The following is a 25,945-nucleotide window of genomic DNA, read 5'->3' on the forward strand; positions in this document are numbered from 1 at the left end:
TATAGTTAATTGCACACATAATTTACTTTTATTTATTACTTAATTTTCAGAATTGTACATATAAAAGTGATGACAGTTTATAAAAGTTAAAAGTTTATTAAAATTACTGTCTTAGGATACTCTTTCAAGACAATAAGTTAACAAACGATCTTGTTTGCAGGAGCAAACTGACATATTTTGAAGCTTTTTTTTATTTTAAGACATTAAATCCACATACTTTACAATAACAGGCATATTATATGTTTCATTCACTTTGTTTTCCTCAACAAAAAAGAGTCAAGAAACCATCAAGTTAGTTCTTATATATGTAACATTATATACTGTCTTCCTACGTACTTTATTCTTCATGTTCATTGTTTATGTATTTGTTCAAAAGTGTCACCATCCCTCAGTTTCTTACTATCTAGACATTCTTGCCATGACCATCATTCTCAAAGGTAGTATATCTTCCACCCATTCATTCGGAGACTGCATCATTCTGTCCCACAGGGCTGCTTCGGCAACATTAGAGTCCATCCAGTTCACCTCAGTGCCATAACTTTTACCTGCAATAAGATAATATTGACAATCAGTTGTGACAATTTTACATTTCTATTTTGTTGAAGGGAACCCTGGGTATTAAGACTTGTATGGTTTAATATAACGTAAATGATGTATCTTACTAAAATATGTAGTAGAAAACTCACGAAAGATTTACGTTATTTTAAAAAACCTGTATTGTTTTATACATATTTTGGACTATGGGGGCGCCATTATTTTAATTATGTAGAGCAATTGCACTTGGTGAGCTACTGGAATCTATTGCTATTTGCTTTTAGCACAACACAACTCAGAATACACAACTTGGAAAATAAAATACAGATGCGATGCGGCGCTTGGTTGAAATTTTCAATAAGAGGGCAACGAGAACCAATGTAAGTCTTAGCTGCTTTCCAGTGATAAGAACCCTGCTGACAAAAACAGCTAAAACCAGCCTAAGTTGGTGGTCTGGTCTTAGCTGGTTTTAACTGGTGTCCCAGCTTGGCTAGGCTGGTCAGGCTAGTTTTAGCTGGTTGTTCCAGCTGGTCTCCCAGACTGACCAGCTAAGGTAGTGGCCAGAACCTCTCTAAAACCAGCCTGCTGACCAGCTAAAACCAGGGTGGATGACCAGTTTTTTTCTCAGTAGGGAAGACGAGAAAATAATGGATGCCTGCGGACGAATAAAACTTCCTAAAGACCCACGTTTTTGTTCTTTCCACTTTTGTCCTGATGCCTTTAAGGCTTTTAGTAGACCACAGCTACTGAAAGAGACTATAAACGGCAGAGACAAACGCTAGATGCCATCCTGGCAGGATGTAAACATACCAGCCACTGAAGGAGTTTCTCAGTACATATTTCACTCGATATCCAGGTGCGTTTAGACTATCTGTGGGAAAAATCAATGGTATGGCTTTTGGTTTAAGCCTACACTTACGTCCATCTCCACCTGTAAGCTCTTTCAGTAGCTGTGGTCATTGTATCAGTGTTTTATTTTCCGAGTTGTGCTGTGGTAAAAATAGCGTAGCTCAGTGCCAGGAGCTCACTAAGTGCAACCGTTCTACGTAATCAAAATAACGACACCGCCCATAGTCTAAAATATGTATAAAACAATGTGGATTTTTTAAATAATGTAAACCTTTCATGGGTTTTCTACTACAAATTTCAGCAAGAGACATAATTTACTATATGAAGCCATACAAGTCTTAATACCCGGGGTATCCATTTAAGTGTGGTTGTAATTGAACTACCTGTTCCAGGACCCAGCCTAATTCCCCCAATGAAGTGGTTGTTGAGTCTGTCATGATCCCACACTGTAAGCTCCACACAGGCCTCTTTGAGATCCTCTTGCCTGAAGCCATCATAAACCATGGTGTGGTTAAACACTGGGTCAGATGCCCTCTTCAACACTCTGGTCTTCTGACGGCTTTTCCGGCTGGTATCTGGAAGGACTGCGCTAAAAAGGTAAAATTCACACGTGATAAGGATCCCATATCAAATGATCCAACACATATACAAATGTATCCAAGAAAATAGCTATAAATACCATTTGACAAAGGGGTCAATGGCAACACCTCTGGTAATAGGCAGATTCTTGCATTCTTTCACCCATATTTGCACCTCACCATTCCCCTTGCTCTTGTGACCTACAGAATTAACAAGTTATCAGAAAGGAAGATGCTACAAAAATGTTTCAGTCAACAGTGTTGGGAAGGTTACTTTGGAAATAATAATAATAGGTTACAGATTACAAGTTACTTGATTTAAAATGTAATAAGTAGTGTAACTTTTCAATTACTTTATTAAAGTAATGTAACTTATTACATTTAATTACTTTTTGATTACTTTTCTAATATTTTCAAATGTTAATCATTTTGAAACCTTTAAACCAGGCAGAGTTAACCTTACAGTAGCACTCAACACTGATTACTGTCAGATTTTCAAAATCCTTTATCACTTGAATTAAGATTATAATAAATAAGGGATAATATACATTTTTATTTTACGATAGCAACTGGCTGAATGTACATTATCTCACTTATTACACAGCTGCTTGATAGATTATTTAGATGTTTCCTGTCAAAATTATTAGATCTGAGTTTAAATATTTGAACGCAAAGCTTCCATGAAGAAATCAGTTGCTAGAAAACAGCAAGTTCAAACTAGACATTTTAGGGATACAGTGCAGTCATACCAGTTTTCTTACACAACATTTCACCACATAAATAATTAAGTAGTAGTACTAGTTTGTTAGTTCTTATAATCCATTACAATGTACAAAAAAAAAAAACAAATGGCAGCAGCTGCATCTGTATGAAACAACAGAACAAGTCCACGATACCAGGATGACAGAATTAAGAAACTGTACACATAATACTGAATTAAGCTTTAATATTTTATTAGCTAACCAAACGCAAAGCTTCCGCCAAGAAAAATTATCAAGCATATAGCACTGACTTAAGTTGCCCCGAAAGAGTCTGAGCTGTGTAATAATTTAATTTAAAGCACAGCCACCACAAATTCAGATTTTTTTTTTTTGGGGCTCTTTATGCCTTTTATTGTGATAGAACAGTAGAGAGATGACAGAAAAGAGCTGGGAGGAGAGAGGGGGGGCGGGATCGGCAAAGGACCTCGAGACGGGGATCGAACTCGGGTCACTTTGAGCGCAGTTGCGCTATATGTCATTAGATCATAACATAAATAACATCATAACAAGAAATAGTTTAATAGCTATGATACTGGGTTTGAAATCAAATGTTTGCATAGTTATGACAGAAAACACTAGCATCTAACAATGCCTTGGAAAAACATCTTAAAAAATAAAGTTTATGCATAAACCCAAATAGGAAATAAAACAGTTATCTAATAAGCATGTGTCCTATTCTGTGTCCTGAACTCCTGAAACACTGGTGTCTCATTTTAGAGCAGTCAATGCAATTTAAAAGAAGTTAATTAAATCTGTAAGTGGGGGTGGGTGTGTGAAAAAATTCAGATGTAATCCCCTTTGTAATCACTGGCTTTTTTCAAAAGTAACTGTAATTTAATTATATATTTTTTCTCAGTAACTGTAACTAATTACAATTACATTTATTTTGTAATTAAATTACGTAATTCCGTTACATGTAACTAGTTACTCCCCAACACTGTTAGTCAAATACAAAGTGTCAACAACTTACTGTGAGAAGTCTGTGGGACAAAACGGAGAGCGACTTTAATCTCAGCACTCATTCCCTCGCTGCAGACAGAATGTTTTGGGCTGGTGGGAACCTGAATCTGGATGATAAAGACATACTTTAGTAGAAGTCCAGCAAATATGACCTAATACCTTTTAGTAACAAACAGGGTTTTAGATGTATTGTTCACAGATTTCTCAGGAAAACCATTTAAGAAATATATACTTTGCTGTCCAGATCAGTTGATTAGATATTAAATTCTAACATTAATCTAAATACAGATTTGATCATTGGACCACCAGTTAAAGGATTAGTTCATCTCCAGAATAAAAATTTCTTGATAATTTACTCAGTGTCATCCAAGATGATCATGTCTTTCTTTCTTCAGTCGAAAAGAAATTATAGTTTTTTGAGGAAAAAAACGTTTGATGATTTTTGCTCCATATTGTGGATTCCACTGGAGATCAACGTGTTGAAGGTCCAAATTGCAGTTTCAATGCAGTTTCAAAGGACTGAAGTATTCCAGTTAAAAACTATGGGGTCTTATCTAGTGAAATGATTGGTCATTTCCTAAAAAAAAATGTACATACTTTTTAATTACAAGTGCTCATTTTCTCCTCCAGCTTCAAAATTGTCCAACATTGTTGTCTTACCTTTTATTGTAAAGGGCGTTTGACCTTGCACATTCGCTTTGTAAACACTTGGTTGGTACTTCCACCTACAGTGCCTTGAAAGTATTTATACCCCTTTGTTTTTTCACATTTTGTTATGTTGCAGCCTTATGTTAAACTGCTTCAAATGACTTTTTTTCCACATCAATCTACACTCCATACACCATAATGATAAAGCACAAAACAGGCATGTAAATTTTAAACTTTGTAATTTTTTTAGAAATAAAAAAACTGAACTGATTCCATTGCATAAGTATTCATACCCTTTTCTGGGACATTTGAAATTCAGCTCAGGAGCACTCATATCACTTGTAGAAATTACTACACTTCGAGTGGATTTAAACTGTGGCAGATTCATTTAAATTAGTATGATTTGGAAAGGCACAAACCTTTCAAAAAAAAGGACTAACAGCTGAAAATGCATATTTGAGCAAAAACCAAGCCTTGAGGTCCATTATCCATAATGGAAGAAACTTGGAACAACTAGGACTCTTCCTAGAGCTGGCCTCCTGGCCAAACTGAGCAACTGCTGGAGAAGGGGCTTGGTTGTTCTGGTGACCAAGAAGGTGATGGTCATTCTAGTTGAGCTCCATGGTCATATATGCAAATGGAAGGAACTTACAGAAGGACAAACATCACTGCAACACTCCACCAATCTGGTCTTTATGGCAGTGTGACCAAACTCAATCCTCTCCTCAGTGAAGACACAAAAGAACCCACTTGGAATTTGAAAAAAAGCACCTAAAAGACCCTCAGACTGTGAGAAACAAGATTCTCAGGTCTGATGAACCTCAATTCCAAGCATCATGTATAGAGGAGGCTCTATATAATGTAATGTAATGTACTGCTGTGGGGCTGTTTTTCAGCGGCAGGGACTGAGGAACTGGTCAGAGTAGATAAGCTCAATGCAAAATATTGAGAAGGTTCACCTTCCAACAGGACAGTGACCCTCAGCACACAGCAAGAGTGGCTTATAGACAACTCTGTGAATGTCCCTGAGTGGCGCAGCCAGAGCCTTGGCTTGAACACAATCAAATATTTCAGGAGAAACCTGAAAATGTGTGTCTCCCCCCATCCAAGCTGACAAAGCTTAAGAGATAAAGAGGTGAGAAGAAGAATGGCAGATAATTGCCAAATGCTGATGTGCAAAGCTTGTCGCATCATACCCCCCTCCAAAAAAACTTGAGGCTGTAAAGGTGTTTCAACTACATACTGAGTTAAGGGTATGAATACTTATGCAATGTACTTTTATCAGTGTTTTATTTTTAATGAATTCACAAAGGTGTCACAAATCTGTTTTGCTTTGTCATTATAGTGTATGAAGTGTGAATTGATGTGGTGACAAAAAGTAATTTAAAGCCGTTTAACATAAGGCCGCAACATAAAATGTGAAGAAAAAATGAAGGGGTCTGAATACTTTCGCAAGGCACTGTATGTCACACGTAACCTTTTAACGTGAGCTAGTGCAAGATGAGCATTTGTGGCTAAAAAGTGTTTTTTATTCCTCAGTTATTCCTCCTTATTCCTCAGATGGGATTCTGTAGAGCCCTTTGAAGCTGCATTAAAACTGCAATTTTGACCTTCAACCCACTGATCCCTACTGAAGTCCACTATATGGAGAAAAACTCTGGAATGTTTTCCTCAAAAACCTTAATTTCTTTTTGACTGAAGAAAGAAAGACATGAACATCTTGGATGACATGGGTGAGCAAATTATCAGTGATTTCTGTCCTAACAGGTTATTTTGACCAAATAGTCATAACTATTGTTATCTTACCCTTCCTTTGAGTAGATATTCATTCATCTGAGTGTTACTGAAATCCCATTCAGCCAAATCAAGCTCAACCTCTCCAAGAAACATGTTACGCCCAAACGTATCATTGTGCCATACAGAGGTGTTCAGCTTCTGGGTTTTCAACGTCTCCATTGGAATCTTAAACTGCACAGAAAAGACAACTATGATCTTCAAAATCACATCAAAACATCTCAAGAAGTTTCGAAGTCTCATACCCGTAGGATTTCGTTATAAGTTGGATCCAGAGTCTTCTTCCTCACACATGTTTTTTTCTTTCCATATTTTGCTTTGTCAGGTAACAAGTAACATTTAACATACCTGAAGTTTAAACAAAGCACAAAGTTATTATTATTTATCCATCTTGAGAGAAACTACATTCTCCTGATGAGAAATATTATTTCACTTACGGATCAGATCGGTTCCTCTTAACATCCGCCACGGCGAGGTCCTTGCACTGCGCGACGAAGATGTGAAACTCTGCCAGTTTTTGCACATAGTGAATGGCGAACTGGATTGTGCCTTTGACCTCCACATTACCAAACTCACTACTGTAGATGCTCATTACACTGCCAGTGACCTATACATACCCCACACAAAGACACAGATCTATATAGAAAACTTTTCATAATAGCATGTTATCAAAGTGTACAAAAATAGATTGATATATAGTTCATTTGCATTATATTAGAGCAAAATTAGTTCTATTCAGCATTATTGGGTTGTTAAAGACAGGGGTCACATACAGAGGACATGGAGGTCACTTCAGAGCAAATGCTAAAAGTAGAAGGTGTGTTGCATGCTCTCGGTGTGTCAGTGCGGAAACTGCTCACTGAGGCACAGTCACTGTTTCTGCAATCCATCTATTAGTCACATGCACAGACAACAGGAGATTGTTAGCATTTATGTAGGTTAGTTTATTGGTGTTTAGCTACAGCCAGTGATAAGTTAAGACATTTTTGTACTAATCCAACATGGGGGATGTTATTCAACATTAGCATTTAAGAGGCTCAGGGTTTTGGTCTGTATTTTACCTCTTGTTGCATGAATGCAGGCACAGACAAACTCATCATCTTCACCTGTTCTGGATCGGAGAAGGACATTTTGGTGTTGGAAGTGACTGCAGACACTTAGACAAAGACAACATGGAATGAACCTTGAGTTATTTTCTACTAGAAATTACTAATTCTGAAGAGCTTGTGTTTAGAGTTGTTCATTTTGAGGAGCGCATTTTATATTTTATATAAAGAATTGATTCAGTTACTGCATCTATCTCATGAATTGGATGGTACGGAATGCAAAACACTTTAATCGTTGCCATCAATCCATGTGCTCATCAAATTTTCATGTGTCAGTTAATGCATTCTCTTAGCCTTTTCAAGAAGTGAAATATACATGAAAGACCAAGGGTCGATTATGAATAGGAGGTTTAATGTTTTTAATGTCAGGGGCTTATCTTCTGCTTTTGATGTAATAACGCAAATGCATAATACTCTGTGAACATTAGTTTACATGCTATAGCAGAGGCTGATATCAAAATTGTTTAAAAATCATTAAAAGAAAATTTGAACTTTATTATTATTAATATATATTTTTTAAAAGACAAATATTTACCATTTTCCATACTCAGCCCAACGTCACTCCTTGTGTCAGTCTTCCATCTCTCTTCTTTGTTTCAGATGGCAAAGTATTGTTAAATAAGATTTAAACAAAAATGAATTATTTACAAACCATATATAAAGCATAGTAAAATACAGTATAGCATAAAAATGTTTGAGAAACTTGTGTATACTATATTTTGATTACACTAGACATTGGGATTATAAACAAATGTCCAGCAGAGGGCAAAAGAGACTGTCACTCCTTCAGAACTGCAACAGGTTTGTAAAAGACATGATACTCAACAAAACATAGGGCAAGAAAGTTACAGTAAACTTACGTGACGGTGAGGATGCCAGGTCCTCTAGACTCTTGGAAATAGAGATGGGTCTGGCATTGGCCCGTTCCAAGGCAGCTTTGACAGGGCTGTCATCCTCACTGTCCCCTGTCACAGCCCATATAAAGAAGTAATTAGGAAACCATACAAAAGCAAATGTCTACTGAAGCATTATATACAAATATTAGTACTGAAAATCTGATTTAAAGTGGTATTTCCACCCATTAGCTTTCTGATTTCAAAGGATTTGAAATGTGTGTGTAATTATGATGTACACTACCAGTCAAAAGTTTTTTGAACAGTAAGATTTTGAAAGTAAAAACTGCTAATCAAGCCTGCATTTATTTAATACAAAATACAGAAAACAGCAGTAATATTGTGAAATATTTTTATTATTTAAAATAACTACTTTCTGTTTGAATACATTTTAAAATGGAATTTATTCCAGTGATCAAAGCTAAATATTCAGCATCATTACTCCAGTCTTCAGTGTCACATGATCCTATATATATATATATATATATATTATTTTTTAAATAAATTTTTTGATAATAAATAATTGAAAATATTTGAATATTGAGGTTGCTTTAAATTAATCAAAAGTCATGATAAAGACATTTATAATGTTACAAAAGATTTCTATTTCAGATAAATGCTGTTCTTCAGAACTTTTTATTCATCAAAGAAACCTGAAAAAACTATTTAGCTGTTTTCAACATCATAATATATGTTTTTGAGCAGCAAATCAGAATATTACAATGATTTCTGTGGGTTCATGTGGAGTAATGATTCTAAAAATTCTGCTGTGAAATCACAGGAATAAATTACATTTTAAAATATATTCAAATAGAAAATAGTTATTTTAAATAGTAAAAATATTTCAAAGTTTTACTGTTTTTGCAGTACTTTGGATCAAATAAATGCAGGCTTGGTGAGCAGAAGAGACAAAAAAACATTAAAAATCTTACTGTTCAAAAACTTTTGACTGGTAGTGTAATTTAAAAATAATGTAAGGGCAACCAAAAAATTACTTCAGTGAATTCCATGAAAAAATACATAAATCAATTAAATGATAAAAAAAAATAGTTATACATTTAAAATATAAAAATATAAAAAATCATTTTAAGAAATTAAAATTATATAATAAAGACTCTAATGATTGTAAGTTGATTTATCCGTCCCAGAGGTACTTATGTTCATCAACTGTGAACAATATTTCAAACTCCATGTTATAACATGAAACTTACCAGGAATTTAAAAAAAAACGTTCATGATTTCAAAGAAAAATGTTCTGATTGATGAATTAGATTATTATCAAAACATGTAGAGGCAGGGCTTAAATAGTCATAAACCCGTAGAACTATCATGTCTACAATGTAGAACAACTTAACTGTGTGAAGAATCCAGTAGGACATGTTTCTTAGGTCACACTAAGCACTAGTTTTAAGGCCATAAACCCTGCTTCCACAAAAATCACAGAACCAATCAAGGCCTATTCTACTGAAACTAGACTGATCCAAAATGGAGAGTTGAGCTCACAGTATGAACTGGCGTGTGAGATTGACCAGGCTTCAGGTGTAGAGCTCCCGGAGGAGTCAAAGGTGATCTCCTCTGATTCAGGCAGGGAGTGTCGAGAAGGGGAGCTCTCATTGCTCATTCTGCCTTGGTTCACCTGTTCAAAAGTTTCACCTGCCTTCACATTAACCTTTTGTTCTCTCTCATCTAAGACTGCCTGTTCAGGTACACCTAGGTAATTGTGTAAACTCAGGGGAATATAAAACCGGGTCAGGGAGTCTGCTGACAGCTTTCGTTCATTGGGCATGATGGGTCTTACATCACTACCTCCATCCGAAGTCTTCCTGTGGTGTTCAGGAGAGGTACATAGCTTGGTTTGCCCTGGTTTAACCCTTATGGTGCATGGACTCTTGTTGGCGGGACTGATATCTATCGCAAAGGTTCTTAATGGAGAACCGTCCTTCCTGGATTCTTTGTTTGGATATGAATCTCTACGAGGTACTTTAGACTGCATTAATGGGCTGGGTGTTCTGGATTGATCTTGGTCTTTTAGGTGGTAAATGTCAGCGGACTGTGGCTTATCATGTTGACCTTTTGCAGGGAGACTTCTGAGGGGAGATGGTGGTGGACGTAGCTTTGAGTGTATCTCTGTAATTGACTGTTTGAAATCAGAAACATTCTGGGTGATGTAAGGTACCCTACCTTTGACATCTTGAAGGTCTTGCAATGGCACTGTATTTGGACTTTGTTTTTCCTCAGTCTGTTCTATCTTCTCTTTTTGAGTCAAACCAGCCTCTTTGAAAGTCATTCTCTCTGGGGAACTTGGGCTGTTTGACCTGAAGTCAAACTGAGGTTCAGAAAGTCCTACTGAAGAACATTTTGGAGATGACTCTGGAGATGGATCTTTAACGTTAGCTGTACACGCTGGTGAACCTACAATTACTCTAAGACCACTTTTTTCTTTCTCCCAAAATGACTTGAGATCATTAATCAAGACTTTATCCTCCTGTTGGCCTAGAGACATTTTGAATGTGGAGATTTCCTTCTTCAAGTCAGATATGTCCATGGAGATTGACTCTTCCTGTAGCTCATTGCCCAGAGAACTATCTTCGTGTTTCAGCAGTGAACCGGGTGACAATTTGGAATTCATTTCCACCGTGAGAGTTTGTAGTTCACTGCTTGAAACTTCTGAGACCTTATTACTCTCCAAACAAGAAGGTTTCTCATCTTCATGTGAGGATATGGCTGATATTTCAACACCACTAGATGTTCTTCTAGGTGAGACTAGAGAAATATCACATGTTGTAGATTCTACATCAGTTGGATTTGGATCATCAGGTTTGGGTTTGGATGGGCTGATGCTTGAATCTGACAACCTTCTGTCTACAGCATTATGATCATTCTCATTAAGCTGAGATGTCTCACTTTCTTCTACATTGGCTTCTTTTTTGATGCTCAGTATTTGAGATGCCTCACTTTCTTCTACCTCGGCTTCTTTTTTGATGCTCAGTATTTTAGGTCCTTTGTTTCCCCTTTCCCAGAATGACTTCAGGCTGGCCAGTCTTCCTGGTGATATTTCATCTTGGTCAAACGTCTCTCTTTGAAGAGGATCTTCACATATTGGTTTGTTCGTTTCGTTTTCCCGCAGTATTTCTGCAGTCTCACTGTTTGTACGAAGTATATTTTCATCTTCACGCCTCAAAGTGTAAGATGTTTTATATTCTGAATTTTCTGTTTTATCTTGACTTATCTCTTCTTTCTCACATGTCTGAACTTCAGGACTTATGTCCGCTCTCGAAAACAATGCAAAAAGCCCTCTACGTGATTTTGGTGGTGGCTTGGTCTTTGGCTGAGGCACTGAATCTTCTGACTTTGCTTCTGGGCTTTCATGATCTTTTGGTTCCTCTTCATTCATCTCTTTGTTAACTGGCGACTCTTTCAGCTTTCCATCTCGAGAACCTCTCCCAAACCATTCAAGTACCTTAGAAAATGAACGACCCTCTTCCACTGTAACCTTATCAGTCTGGCCCTCTGCACTTAACCCAGTGGCCTTACCTGTTAATTCAGTAGAGCCGTGGAAGTTGGACACCTGTGAGGACTGAGGCTCACCGTAAACCTCATGATGACCTGTGGTGAAGACAATCACAAGTTTGTAAGTTTAATTTTTGCATGCAAGTGGCAGAGAATACTTTGAGATAGAATAATGACTTCCAAAATCAATACTACAATAATCCAGACAATGATATTACATATTAAAATTGCAGTAAACACCCAGATAGTAGTCATTTCTTGCAGTGCTTATTTACTAATCACCATTTGAGGATTAATCAACATACACATGAGCATTCACCTGTATGTATATGGTATGCACACACATGCAGTTAGTATGAGGGTTTATTGATGTTAGAATGTAAACTGCTGAATTACAAGTTGATAGATTTTTTTGGCTGATTATCTCAAACACATTTCTCGGATTATATTGTTAAGGTTCAGAGAATCTTATTAAAAGGCATTTCCCACTCTCTGGTTGAAAAACCTATCTACCTGTCCTTCCCTCGACCTGTCTACAGGCTCAGCGCTCACCACATGGGGCACTTATGATTTTTAGGGGTCTCCAGACTGCTGTGTGTAAGTCTGAGACCACTATGCTGATTCCCTGCTTTAATTGAATAGTTCAACCAAACTGGTCATCATTTGTTGACTCACGTCATTCCAAACCTGTTTCTTTTTCTTCGGTGGAAGAATGTCTTCAAGTTTTTTTCATACAAGGAATGTCAAAGTTCACTGATTAAAATTTCCTGATAATTTACTCATCCCCAAGTGATCTAAGATGTTTATGTCTTTCTGTCTTCAGTCACTGTCTTCAGAAATTAAAGGAGAAGTCCACTTCCAGAACAACAATTTACAGATAATGTACTCACCCTCTTGTCATCCAAGATGTTCATGTCTTTCTTTTTTCAGTCGTAAAGAAATTTTGTTTTTTGAGGAAAACATTTCAGGATTTTTCTCCATATAATGGACAGATATGGTGCCCCGAGTTTGAACTTCCAAAATGCAGACATGAAAAAAGACAAGAAAAGACATGAACATCTGGGATGTCAAGGGGCTGAGTACATTATCTGTAAATTGTTGTTCTGTAAGTGGACTTTAAGGTATTTGAGGAAAACATGCCAGGATTTTTCTCCATATAGTGGACTTCAATGGAAGCCAGTGGGTTGAAGGTTCAAATTACAGTTTTAACGCAGATTCAAGGGGCTCTACATTATCCCAGCTGAGGTATAAGTGTCTTGTCTAGCAACATGCATTACGTAGCCATGTTGGAAAGGTCACGTACGGTTGGTTCTTCATCTGTGTATTTCAGTTATAAAAGGCGAAAAACTCCATCTCGAATTCACCTCCAACTTCAAAATCACCCAACATCGTTGTTTTACCTTTTTTTTGTAAAGGGCGTTTGACCTTCTTTGCGTGTTCGCTTTGTAAACACTTCCACCTATGTTACACGCGGCCTTTCCAACATGAATACGGAATGCGTGAGGTTGGGCATTTGTGGTTAAAAAGTATATACATTTTTATTTTCTTTACAAAATGAACAATCGTTTCACTAGATAAGACTCTTGTTCCTAAGCTGAGATTGTGTAGAGCACTTTGGAGCTGTGTTGAAACTGCAATTTGGACCTTCAACCCACTGGCCACTGTATGGAGAAAAATCCTGGAATATTTTCCTCAAAAACCATAGTTTCTTCATGACTAAAGACAGAAAGACATCTTGGATCACATGGGGGTGAGTAAAGTTCAAAGCATCTTACTATGGTTTTCTCAGAAGAAAGAAAGTCGAATACATGTTTGAAACATCATGACAGTGCGTAAAAGAATGTTCAGTTCTTGGGTGAACTATCCTTTTAAGTACTTCTCGTGGTTATAACCATGTTACCGTTTTCTGTGAAATCGCTTCTATCCTGTTCCGACAGTGGACTCCAGTCTTCTTCCAGTACACTGTGTTCTCCTTGCACTCTCTCTATAAGCCCAACGACAGATGAGAAACGGACATGTTTCCTATCTAAGCACCCTGATGCAGAGTGCACCGAGCAGAGGGAAAGAGAAGGGATGGTGGGAGTTTCAGGACTGGTTGGGCTGACCGTAGCTGAAGACTGAGTGCTGCTGCTGCTGCTGTCGTCACTGGTAGGAATGTGCATATGCAAGGAGTCAGTAGATCTAAGGCTGGAGATGTTGTGCTTCAGGATGCTTCTGGGAGCAGGGGTCACGACCTGTTTAACGTCATTGTCACTGCCGGCAGTGTCCACGGAAGAGTTCTTGCAGGAATACAGCAGCAATCTTTTTTTTGGCACAGGTTTGCATTGTGTGACTATTTGGGTGTCAGTGTTGTCTGTGTTTAGAGTAGTGTGATGGAGTGTTTGGTTTTCAGCTGGAAGGAAAGGTTCTGAAAAATAACCAAATAGTTGGGTAATGAAGTAGTAAAAGGAGCAGACACATACATGCACAAAAATGTGAATTCATGTTTTATGATGAATTCATTTTGCAGTTCTGTTATTGTAACAGCTGTACAGGTTCTGTTAAGTGACGGAATTAAAATGGTATAGCAATGAGATGGAATGCACTGGATAAAAGCTGGCAAGCAACCTAAGAATATGACGGTACGTCTTCTGGTCATGGATGATACTGGTATATTGATATCATATCAAGACTTGGCCTATAGTTAGTCACATTTTTACTTTTACGGTGTATGTATTTGTGGCCTATTCAAATATTCACAACTTTTATATTGACCTTTGCACTCATACCAATAATACTAGCCTTACTACACAATAAAAGCCCATCAAAAATGTACCATCTATGTCTGAGGTACAGACTGGTCATGCGTGGCGGCTTAACTACTTAGAACGACATATTTCTCTGTGTAATCTTCTTAAAGTTTGGCAGCTCCATAAAACCCTGTTACTCAGACCACTACAACAGGTTCAACTTTCTGGGGAAATGCCAGACTAATACAAGGAATGACACTTTTTCCACATGTATTGTACTACTGTATTGTACTACTGTAACACTAAATGTCACACATTACATGTCAATGCCAATCATAATACTACATCTTAGCTATTCTGCACTAATTACACAGAGTAGAGTTAAATCTTGGAAATATATAAAACTACTCTATTGTTGTACTTGTGCTAATGATTATTGAGTGTTTACATTATATTTTGTTGCCAACATATAATGAAAATTTAGTATTGCATTATACCAAAATATGGTTTAACAGATATGCATGCAGAGAGCATTCAGTTATTAGGTCCAGAGCACAGATCATGTCAAGCCAACACCACAGCCCAGAAGAGTTAAACATGCTGTTTTCAATGGGGATCAGTCAAACAAACTTACTGTTCTTGCAAGAAATATGTTCTGACCCTTTGCTCTTCAGAACATCCACTCCATTAACAACACAACAAATCTGTTACCTCATCTATTACTGGATTGAACCGTATCAAAATCATCACACAAATGTTAAATCTGTGGTAATGACCTATGTCACAGGGATCATCTGTCAAAAGCTGAGAGCTGGTATCTAGCTGTAGTTTTAATGGAAAATGCTACAGTAAAAACTAAAAACTGTAAATCAGTGTTGTTATTGTTAACTTAAACTATTACAAATCATTTTAAGTAATTCAAATAAAACTGAAATAAAATATAATCATTAGATGAAAAACTTCTAAAACTCAACTGCAATTAACTGAATTAAAGTTTAATTACTAAAATGACTAAAACCGAAATGTAAAAAAAACTGTAATATATAAAAAATAAAAACTACATTGATATATAAACAAACTAATAAAACTAAAGCAAATAAAAATACTAACATTTAAATTTTTAATTGTTTTAAATATAAAAACACTTTACAATAAGGTTCATTATTAATCAATTTATTAATCTTAATGTAAATATCAGAATTTATTATTAAAATCACAAGTTGTGTTTGTTAACATTACTTAATGCACTGTGAACATAACAATGAACGACTGTATTAACTAACATTAACAAAAACAATAAATAGTGTAATAAATGGACTGTTCAATGTTCATTCATGTTAGTTAAAACATTAAGTAATGTTAACAAATGACACCTTATTGTAGAGTGTTACCATAAATACTTATAATACTACATAAATAATACAAAAATAACATTGCAGTAAACTGATTAGTTGTGAATTACATATACAGTGATTTATTTTATTAGATAATCGACACAATACAATATCATTATGAAATACTATAACTTTTTTTTGTGAATAGTCTGAATCACCATATACTTCGTACCATAATCCCTGCCACCATTTAAAAAAATCAATTTGAGGATAAATTGAGCAGATAATTCTCACCCTCAGCAGGTGTTTTGTCAGCCTCCTTTACCCCATTGATAAGTCTGGCTTCATCTCTTTGCAATCGCAAATTATTGAATGGATTCTGCCTTGGCTGCACAATAAATGTAATGGAATCATTAAAATGCATAATGAAAAAAACTTGAAATTCAGCAGAAATTATCTTAGTAACTGGATTTTGTGTAGCGTACCTTGATTTGAGGTCTCTGCCTTTCCCGCTGGCCTTCTGGCAACTCATCATCCACCCTGTATAGAGGCGATATGATCATATAGATTAATATAAAAAAGATATAAAAGATTCACCCACATGATAAAAACCAACAGGCTGCTGAAAGCTTTGTGCATTGAGCATTGCAAACAGTTCCACATTATGCAATCAATATATTCAGTCATCAATACATCTTTATGATCCTGGTCCTGAAGTCCCTGGAAAGTCACAAGATTCAGCAAGCACTAAGTTTTCATGCTGCGATGTGACAGTATAATGCCATTACATGGTGTCAGACAGAGGGAAAAACAGCAGCACGTGAAATCTGACCCTTGAAGCAGCTTACTGGCTCCAGATTCCCCTCACTAGTGTCTGGGAAAACATAGCACACACTGGAAAAGTTTGCCCTACAGATTATGTTAGACCTAAAATACAGGTTCACTCCTGAATCTCTGCCAAATTTACGAACATTTCACAAACAAGTATGCATAAACTGGTAAACAGATAACGTTTCCTTTCACATTGTTCTACAGGAGCTGGGATATAAGAGCTTTAAAGTTAGTGTCCACAAAATTAAGGCTGTTGATGACAACATAATCAGTCCAGCCAGGCTAATGGCCGGATGCAGCGTTGGTATGTTGAAAAGGCAGAGCCGCCGAAATTTTCTTTAATCAAGTATAACAATGGCATAAGCTTGGTACTGATAACAGAAATGCAATTTTGAGTTTAACAACTTTTTATTGCTACTTTTTACTACCATTATTGATTTGTGTTCAAGGCATTTCTGATTATTTTACATGGAAAATATATATATAGTGATTCTGAGGGTGATCTATTGTAAATTGTAGCTGTAATTCCCACCCCTGTTAAAGAGCACCAAAACGGTATTTATTGCTTGAATTTCCTAATGGACAGAATTTGAAATCTCAGACTTTGTTTCATATCAAAAGTAACACAAAGCTTAGCCAATTGCTATTTATTGGAAGGAAGGCGCACTATGTAGCTGAAAAGAGCATAGACCAAAAGATCAATATTGATATTGGTTCACCAAAATGAGAATCTATTGAAATCGAGAAATCGTTTTTTCTTTTTTTGGTTTACCCAGCCATGACGTACTACTGTTGTTTTTAAATACTGCACTGACGTCCTGTAGGTTCATGATTACAAATGAAAATGTGAACAAAATAAAAGCAACTAAATGTGTTATAATTAAAATATGAAAATTAAAATGACGGGCGATAATAGATTATGACATAATTTTTACGACCCTGTCTGTCAAAATGACGGACAATGTTAAAGTCTAGTGCAACCTTCTGATATATATATATATATATATATATATATATACAGGTGCATTTCAATAAATTAGAATGTCGTGGAAAAGTTCATTTATTTCAGTAATTCAACTCAAATTGTGAAACTTGTGTATTAAATTAATTCAGTGCACACAGACTGAAGTAGTTTAAGTCTTTGGTTCTTTTAATTGTGATGATTTTGGCTCACAAAAAACAAAAACCACCAATTCACTATCTCAACAAATTAGAATACTTCATAAGACCAATTTTTAGTATTTTTAGTGAATTGTTGGCCTTCTGGAAAGTATGTTCACTTACTATATATGTACTCAATACTTGGTAGGGGCTCCTTTTGCTTTAATTACTGCCTCAATTCGGTGTGGCATGGAGGTGATCAGTCTGTGGCACTGCTGAGGTGGTATGGAAGCCCAGGTTTCTTTGACAGCTCATCTGCATTTTTTGGTCTCTTGTTTCTCATTTTCCTCTTGACAATACCCCATAGATTCTCTATGGGGTTCAGGTCTGGTGTGTTTGCTGGCCAGACACACCAACACCATGGTCATTTAACCAACTTTTGGTGCTTTTGGCAGTGTGGGCAGGTCCCAAATCAAAATCTGGGAAATGAAATCAGCATCTTTAAAAACCTGGTCAGCAGAAGAAAGCATAAAGTGCTCTAAAATGTCTTGGTAAACGGGTGCAGTGACTTTGGTTTTCAAAAAACACAGTGGACCAACACCAGCAGATGACATTGTACCCCAAATTATCACAGACTGTGGAAACTTAACACTAGACTTCAAGCAAATTCGGCTTTGAGCTTCTCCACCGTTCCTCCAGACTCTAGGACCTTGGTTTCCAAATGAAATACAAAACTTGCTCTCATCTGAAAAGAGGACTTTGGACCACTGGGCAACAGTCCATTTCTTCTTCTCCTTAGCCCAGGAAAGACACCTCTGACATTGTGTGTGGTTCAGGAGTGGCTTAACAATAGGAATACGACAGTACAATAGGATACAACTGTAGCCAAATTCCTTGACACGTCTGTGTGTGGTGGCTCTTGATGCCTTGACCCCAGCCTTAGTCCACTCCTTGTGAAGTTCACCCAAATTCTTGAATCGATTTTGCTTGACAAGCCTCTCAAGGCTGTGGTTCTCTCGGTTGGTACTGCAGCTTTTTCTTCCACACTTTTTCCTTCCACTCAACTTTCTGTTAACATGCTTGGATACAGCACTCTGTGAACAGCCAGCTTTTTAGGCAATGAATGTTTGTGGCTTACCCTCCTTGTGAAGGGTGTCAATGATTGTCTTCTGGACAGCTGTCAGATCAGCAGTCTTCCCCATGATTGTGTAGCCTAGTGAACCAAACTGAGAGCCTATTTTTAAGGCTCAGGAAACCATTGCAGGTGTTTTGAGTTGATTAGCTGATTGGCATGTCACCATATTCTAATTTGTTGAGATGTGTGTTTTGTTGTGAATTGGTAGGTTTTTGTTAAATGTGAGCCAAAATCATCACAAAGAACCAAAGACTTAAACTACTTCAGTCTGTGTGCATTGAATTTATTTAATACACAAGTTTCACAATTTGAGTTGAATTACTGAAATAAATGAACTTTTTCATGACATTCTAATTTTTATTAGATGCACCTGTATAAAAATAAAAATATGTGTGCCAAAAAATCTGTACCAATAAACGTGTTTATATGAAGACCTAATAGTTGTTACAAAGTGTTTTGTCTTTCTTTGGTTCTGTCTTATCTTGCCTATGGCATGAAAAAGATGTGCACCCATCTAATTATGCAACATTTAACATTTTTGTACCAGGTATCATAATAACCAGAATACCTAATTACATAAAATAATGTAATCACACTACATTCTACAAGATTTCACATCACAGGTATGACAAAGGCAAGAAAAATCAATAATATTCCAGCATGTGGTGCGCCACGTTTCAATAAGATGAAACGCTTTATTAGAATGTTTGAATCATAAATGTACTTAACACCATAAGCTCACCTCTCATTGTGTGATTCTGTGGACGGCTCCTCAATGAGTCCTAAAAGCTCTGGAGGGATGTACACATCTTTCTTCTCACCATAAATACTGGGTTTCTCAGACCATCTTTGCGTGAGCTCCACTATAATAAGAGATATTTGTAATGCTTAAACATGTATTTACAGTCACAAGTACACTACCAGTCAAATGTTTTTGAACAGTAAGATTTTTAATGTTTTTTTTAAAGAAGTCTCTTCTGCTCATCAAGCCTGCATTTATTTGATCCAAAGTGCAGCACAATTAGTAACATTTTGAAATATTTTTGCTATTTAAAATAACTGTTTTCTATTTGAATATATTTTATAGTGTAATTTATTCCTTTGATCAAAGCTAAATTTTCAATGCTAATGTAATGATGCTAAAAATTCAGCTTTGAAATCACAGGAATAAATATATTTAAATAGAAAACAGTTATTTTAAATAGTAAAAATATTTTAAATTTTTACTGTTTTTGCTGTATTTTGAGAAGAGCAGAAGAGACTTTAAAAAACATTAAAAATCGTACTGTTCAAAAACTTTTGAAGTGATGGGGCACATGCAATGGAAATCATGAGAGATATAAACAGAGACCATTCTCTGTCTGATTCTGTTCGCTGGCAACACTCACATAACGTCACGGGTTTCTTCTGTCTCATGGACTCTCTGATGATGTCGGAGCCATGGATCCTGTCTCTGTGTCTGTGATTCTTTGTCTCATAAAACCACTCCCCAGTCAAGTACTTCAGCCTGCTTCTGTCACGCTCATTCTTACGAAGCTGCCTAAAAGAACAACGAATATATAAATGGTCATAGAACAAAAACATCCTGATGTTCCAGCATTACAGACTGAGCTTAAGCAGTGACATCCACATTGGAAAATTTCCAGACACTGTCTAAACTAAACCGTTAGTCAAGACTGTTTAACTGTGAGAACTGAAACTGGTTTTGTTTTGTTTTTTCAGGACCCAGGTATGTGACCCTGGACCACAAAACCAGTCTTAAGTAGCATGGGTATATTTGTAGCAGTAGCCAAAACTACATTATATGGGTCAAAATGATCAATTTTTCTTTTATGCCAAAAATCATTAGGATATCAAATAAAGATAATGTTCCATTAAGATATTTTTTAAATTTCCTACCTTGCATATATCAAAACTTAATTTTTGATTAGTAATATGCATTGGTAAAAACTTAATTTGGACAACTTTAAAGGCGATTTTCTCAGTATTTCGATTTTTTGGCATCCTCAGATTCCAGATTTTCGAATAGTTGTATCTCGACCAAATATTGTCCTATCCTAACAAACCATACATCATTGAAAGCTTATTTATTCAGCTTTCAGATGATGCATAAACCTCAATTTCACTCAATTTGGACACCAATTGGCAAATAACACAACCTCAAACCTGTAACCCATATTTAATGTAGCCTGGGTCATATCTTTTATCATTTTCTTTTCAGACATTTGTTCATGTTAAGGATAACAGCATGTCATGCAATCTTTTTATGTTTGCATTTGTGACAGATCAATGTATGGCAAAATATTGAACAGTTTGATGGTATGAATGGCTTTATGATTTTGTTTAAGCTTATGTAGTTTACTATCCCAACTATGCACAATAATATGGTCATATATATACACACACAGAGAGATTTAAACCATTTCAGGGTTAATTCAACCAATTCAGTAAACAAATACAAAAAGGAGAAGACAAATAAAGAAGTATAATTACGTAAGATAGCAATAGCAAGGGGCCCAAGTGCATTAGTTTATAGGGATAGTTCACCCAAAAATGAAAATTCTGTCACAATTTTTTCATCCTTTTGTTCTTCTAAACCTGTCTGACATTCTATGGAACATAAAAGAAGATATTTTGAAAAATGTCTCTGTTTTTATTGCATAAATGGTTTGCAGTGTTATTTGGATGCTAGTGTTCACCAATAGTTTAAGACATCCATCTGTTTACATACAAAAACAATGGAAAAGTGTAAACGTGAAATGAAAAAATGCATTCTGTGTGAATGGCTCATTAGGTTGAGTAATAAGTGGATTATCGCTTTATTAACTAGTTACGCCTGATTATACATGGTTAGGGCAGATTTATTTTATTAATTCACCAAGAAGCCTTTCTGCTAAACTCACTTGATCCTTTGTTCTTCCAACTTCTTAAGCTCTGCATCTCTCTTCAGCACTGCCAGGATCATCTCTTGCTCTTCCTCTGTCAGATAGCTCAGGTCAATCATGATGAATGGCTTCAGGGTAAGTGATGCTAACAGATGAGTCTCAGTTCGCCTCTGACTGGTTCACCGAAGGTGTCAAGAGCATCACTGTGGGCAACTTGAAGGCTGATGCTTTATCAGTCACTCCATCACATCATGGAGAACGTCAGAGAAGCACCTGCACCTGAAACACAGAAAGAGTTTCAACAAATTTAAAAACCATAAGCTTGGCTTACAAAGATCTATGTCTTTCCTGAGCATTCTTCTGACCATCACATGATCCTAATTGTTCCCAATGAATCCGTGAGCTTGAAGCATCATCTACGCTTCCCTAAACATCTGAAATGACATATTGTTTCTCCATATCAGCTCCGGTCCATACAGTACGTTCTTAGCACTGGACATGTGACATGGCATTGTCAGATGACTATCAGAGGTTACGGGTACTGGCTGCTTCTCAGAGCAAAGAGCACAGTCAAAGACTCTTTTATTCCTAAATCAAATTACACTTAACTCAAATTAGGTGGCAGCACACAAATGGTATCAATTTGAACAGTCTGCATTTCTAAAAAACAGTTTAGGAACACATGAAAATAAAACTGGAACATGTCTAAACCATTCAAAGAACTGGAATTATGATATTTTTGGATGGAATGACCACTGGCAGAATTCCACATGTCCGGATAAGGTAATATAATAAATTGAATAAATGACAAAAAAAACCTTTGTACAATAATAAGAGACAAATTCCTTCTCGTCGCATTGTGCCAGTAACTTTTTTGTATTTAAAATCTCTTATAAATAGTCTACAAAAAGCTAAAATAAACAAAATGTATTTTATTTATTAAGTCCTTTGCGTATTTTACCATGACAATGTATCACATTTCTGTCCAGTCAGAATAATTTGGCTTGCATAATTCTGTGCAATCAGGTTACATTTAATGTTAAATGCACAAAAGTAAACAGCAAGGTAAAATGAACAGCAGTACGTTCCAACCACACTACCAATGTCTTGCATGGGCATATCTGGGTTTCTAGATAAAGCTATGATACATTCCAGCCAGAACGGAAGTTTGTTGTTCCTTTCCTATTTTGGAAACCTGTTCCCGAGTCATTTTCTTGTCTGAGTCATTTCTGTGAAAAACGCCTCTACATGGTTTACACACACAATGCACACACAAATTCATATCAGATTTTTCCATGAACAGATTCTGTAGATTCTTTACTAACAGTATTTTTTAAAAGCATACTTTATCTAAATTTCTAATCTAAAAAAACACTGCTAAATGAATTCTCTCAGTACAAAATAAAGCATTTAAGTGTCCAGTGGTTTTGAGAAAGGCATGTCATGACAACATCGGTGTGATGGTTATCACCTGAGGCGGGATCCATAAATCAGAACTTTCCAAGTGATACATCATTACCAAAACGGAGAAGAACTAGTCTCAGACACAGACACAGTAAACATGAATAATACATGTTAACCATTTGCCTATTTCACATACCTTTAAGGCATGTACCATAACAAAGGGTTGCCACCTGGTTTAGGTTCACTTATTACAAATGTGCAGTATAATTGTGTGTTACAACCCGTTTTTCAGGGTTTTAAGCATCAGTGACTAAGAGTAAGACTTAAGTAAGATTTTATAAAATCCTAGATACTGTAAATGGTGTGCCAAACCAGCATTATCAAATTACAGCTAAATATGACATAATTCAGCTTACAACATGCTACCTTATCAAAAGATTAACATTTTAGTGTTTGTTTGTTGCTTTTTGAGAGTAACCTATCTTAAACCAAAGCAATGCTTCATTTATGTTTTCAAAATGGAATGTTTTAGTAGTTTTCTGTGGAATATAATGGAATAAACTGATTCTGTCTTTCAGACAGAGTCCTCCAAAATCAGTCCTCTAGAACTAATCACTGTTTGATCAGATTGTAAATAAATACTCCGCATTCTTTCCTAAATAGCTTTACAAGAATTAACAGATTAAGGAAGCAGGAAATGAGGAGAAATGAGGAAAAATTCGCAGTGGCTCCAGAGATATAAACACAAAAATCCAGACATGAAAACAACATAATGAAATGAGCGCCTGTTGAAACAGAACCCATCCCTGTCACAGCATGCAGCAAAACCTCCAACTCACTACAAGGAAACTGTTACGCAAAGTCAAGTCTTAAAAGATAAAAACAGTAACTATTAAGATTAAATAAAACAGCTGGCAAGCGAAAGTTTACCTGGAAATCTTGCTTGTGTGGCTGCTATACCGTCACTGTAACATCTGAAACACCAGAGGACTGTAATAATCCATATGCTATCAGTTGCTGATGTGAAACAAAATATTTAAATCTCCAGCTTTAAAGTGAGGCGTGTGTTTTCCAGTGGGTGTGTGTGGGCTCCTCCACTCTAAGAACTGCACACAAACTGTGTGTGAAAAACTACTAGTTGGTAAAAGCTAAAAATGCCGTTGGTTAACTTGTGGTGAGCTCTGAACGCAATCCAGAAATGCTGTCTAGGTAGGAGGTTCACTTAGTTTTGACACACATCCACTATGCGCGTTCATAAAGGCGTGGTCACGCTCTGTCATTCTCATTAACTTTTCATTCTGTCACACGCACGTGGCGTATACATCATTATGTCATTAAGTGTCCTTCTGATGACACCACTAAACATCCTGTGCATCCTTTAATGAGGCACCTATTAAATGCATGTATGAAAAAATTAGACATCATCTATAGCGTCACTGCCTACAGTCTTCAATCGGTCTCTCCACTCCCTGTGAATCAGTGTTTAAGGAACGTGAGTAGGTTTATTTCATCAGAACTCCCTGAACTTCAGCACATACGCCTTAAAGCTGTGTATGAGCCTAATGGTAATTATACACGAGAATATCAGAATGTAAAATATTGAGAATATTTTCTAATATTCTGAAGTATTGTTATAAGCATATGGCAAATAAATAAAGATTAAAAATTATAAAAAAATTATATATATATATATATATATATATATATATAAAAACAAAATATATTTTTATACAAAATACACACAGTATATATTCTGAAAATATTTACCTGCATTTAAATGTATACCTTTTTATTCATATAATTAATATTATAGATAAATATATTTAATATATAAATATAACGATTTTCTTAAATATATCCATGCATGTGTGTGTATTTATATATACATAATAAATATACACTGTACACACACATATATTATGGAAACAAAAACTTTTAGTAATCGTTTGACCGCACTAATTATTATTATTACTATTACTATTATTAATAATATTATTATTATTATGTTGAAAACAGCTGAGTAGAATTTTGACTTCAAAATCTAACTTCAACTCCAATACTGACTGTTACAAAAGCGTTTTTATTTCAGATAAATTCCGATCTTTCGATCTATTCATCAAAGAATCGTGAAAAAATGTACTCAACTGTTTTAAATATAGATTATAAAATAATTAACCCTTTAACTGTCACTCCCATTTTTTTACACGTACGTTAAAATGCACTATCCAAACTTAAATTTTTATAATTCATGAATGAAAACATCTTGTAATATGTCTGATTTTAAAATGGCTTTCAAAAGATGAATTTTGAGATTTTAAGTTTTCAACCGATATATGATTTCTTCTAAAGCGGGATAGGGAAAAAGGCAAGACAAAGGTCAAAACTCCTGTTATGATGTTTTTTTAAGGTGCACTCTTGACATATATTAATCTGTTACTTTTTCTACATAATTTGTAACACAAAAATATGGTAAAATATCTATTTAGGAGTCTTACAATATATTGTATGTTTCCAACAATATATAGTTTGTCATGATTAGATTAGGATTTATTTGTAATACGGTGAAGTAAATTTAGGTGTCCCACTGAGGGGACAGAGAACGGTTAAAAAGTTAATAATAAATGTTTCTTGAACAGCAAATCATCATATTAGAATGATTTCTGAAGGATCATGTCACACTAAAGACTGGAGTCATGATGCTGAAAATGTAGCTTTGATCACAGGAATAAATTACATTTTAAAATATATTAAAATAGAAAGCAGTTATTTTAAATAGTAAAAATATTTCACAATATTACCGCTTTTGCTTATTTGGATCAAGTAAATGCATAAAAGGAAAGAAAAGAAAAACAAAAACATTAAAAGCCTTACCTGGTAAAAGCATAACCGTTCA

General features: G+C 35.7%; 1 protein-coding gene across 8 annotated transcripts; it reads right to left on the reverse strand.

Moving 5' to 3' along the window:
* Nucleotides 1-110: 110 nt before the first annotated feature.
* sytl2a (synaptotagmin-like 2a) lies at nt 111-24,253 on the reverse strand. Of its 8 annotated transcripts, none has more exons than XM_051121171.1 (19): nt 23,983-24,253; nt 21,667-21,927; nt 20,152-20,303; nt 19,506-19,626; nt 16,182-16,236; nt 15,991-16,084; nt 13,534-14,040; nt 9,627-11,729; nt 8,091-8,195; nt 7,766-7,819; nt 7,186-7,280; nt 6,898-7,014; nt 6,562-6,731; nt 6,370-6,472; nt 6,137-6,298; nt 3,693-3,789; nt 2,063-2,162; nt 1,767-1,972; nt 111-545 (listed from the first exon to the last, which is right to left on the reverse strand). In XM_051121171.1, the coding sequence occupies exons 2-19, from the start codon at nt 21,765-21,767 to the stop codon at nt 400-402; spliced, it is 4,488 nt and encodes a 1,495-aa protein (XP_050977128.1). In that variant the 5' UTR covers nt 21,768-21,927; nt 23,983-24,253; the 3' UTR covers nt 111-399. The 8 variants fall into 8 exon arrangements, with proteins under 8 accessions (XP_050977128.1, XP_050977122.1, XP_050977121.1 ...); XM_051121165.1 differs by having other exon boundaries at nt 114-545; nt 7,186-7,235; nt 10,305-11,729; XM_051121164.1 differs by having other exon boundaries at nt 115-545; nt 10,305-11,729.
* Nucleotides 24,254-25,945: the final 1,692 nt, after the last annotated feature.

Source organism: Labeo rohita, chromosome 10, assembly GCF_022985175.1.
Source record: "Labeo rohita strain BAU-BD-2019 chromosome 10, IGBB_LRoh.1.0, whole genome shotgun sequence".
NCBI lineage: Eukaryota > Metazoa > Chordata > Actinopteri > Cypriniformes > Cyprinidae > Labeo > Labeo rohita.

What these genes read in the sequence shown, in the direction of transcription:
- sytl2a (XM_051121171.1), bottom strand. Translation starts at nt 21,767, where the DNA reads ATGATTGACCTGAGCTATCTGACAGAGGAAGAGCAAGAGATGATCCTG. An exon ending in TTGGAAGAACAAAGGATCAA is followed by an intron (nt 20,304 to 21,666) that starts GTGAGTTTAGCA and finishes TTGTTCTTTTAG; the next exon opens with GCAGCTTCGTAAGAATGAGC. An exon ending in GAAGAAACCCGTGACGTTAT is followed by an intron (nt 19,627 to 20,151) that starts GTGAGTGTTGCC and finishes CTCTTATTATAG; the next exon opens with TGGAGCTCACGCAAAGATGG.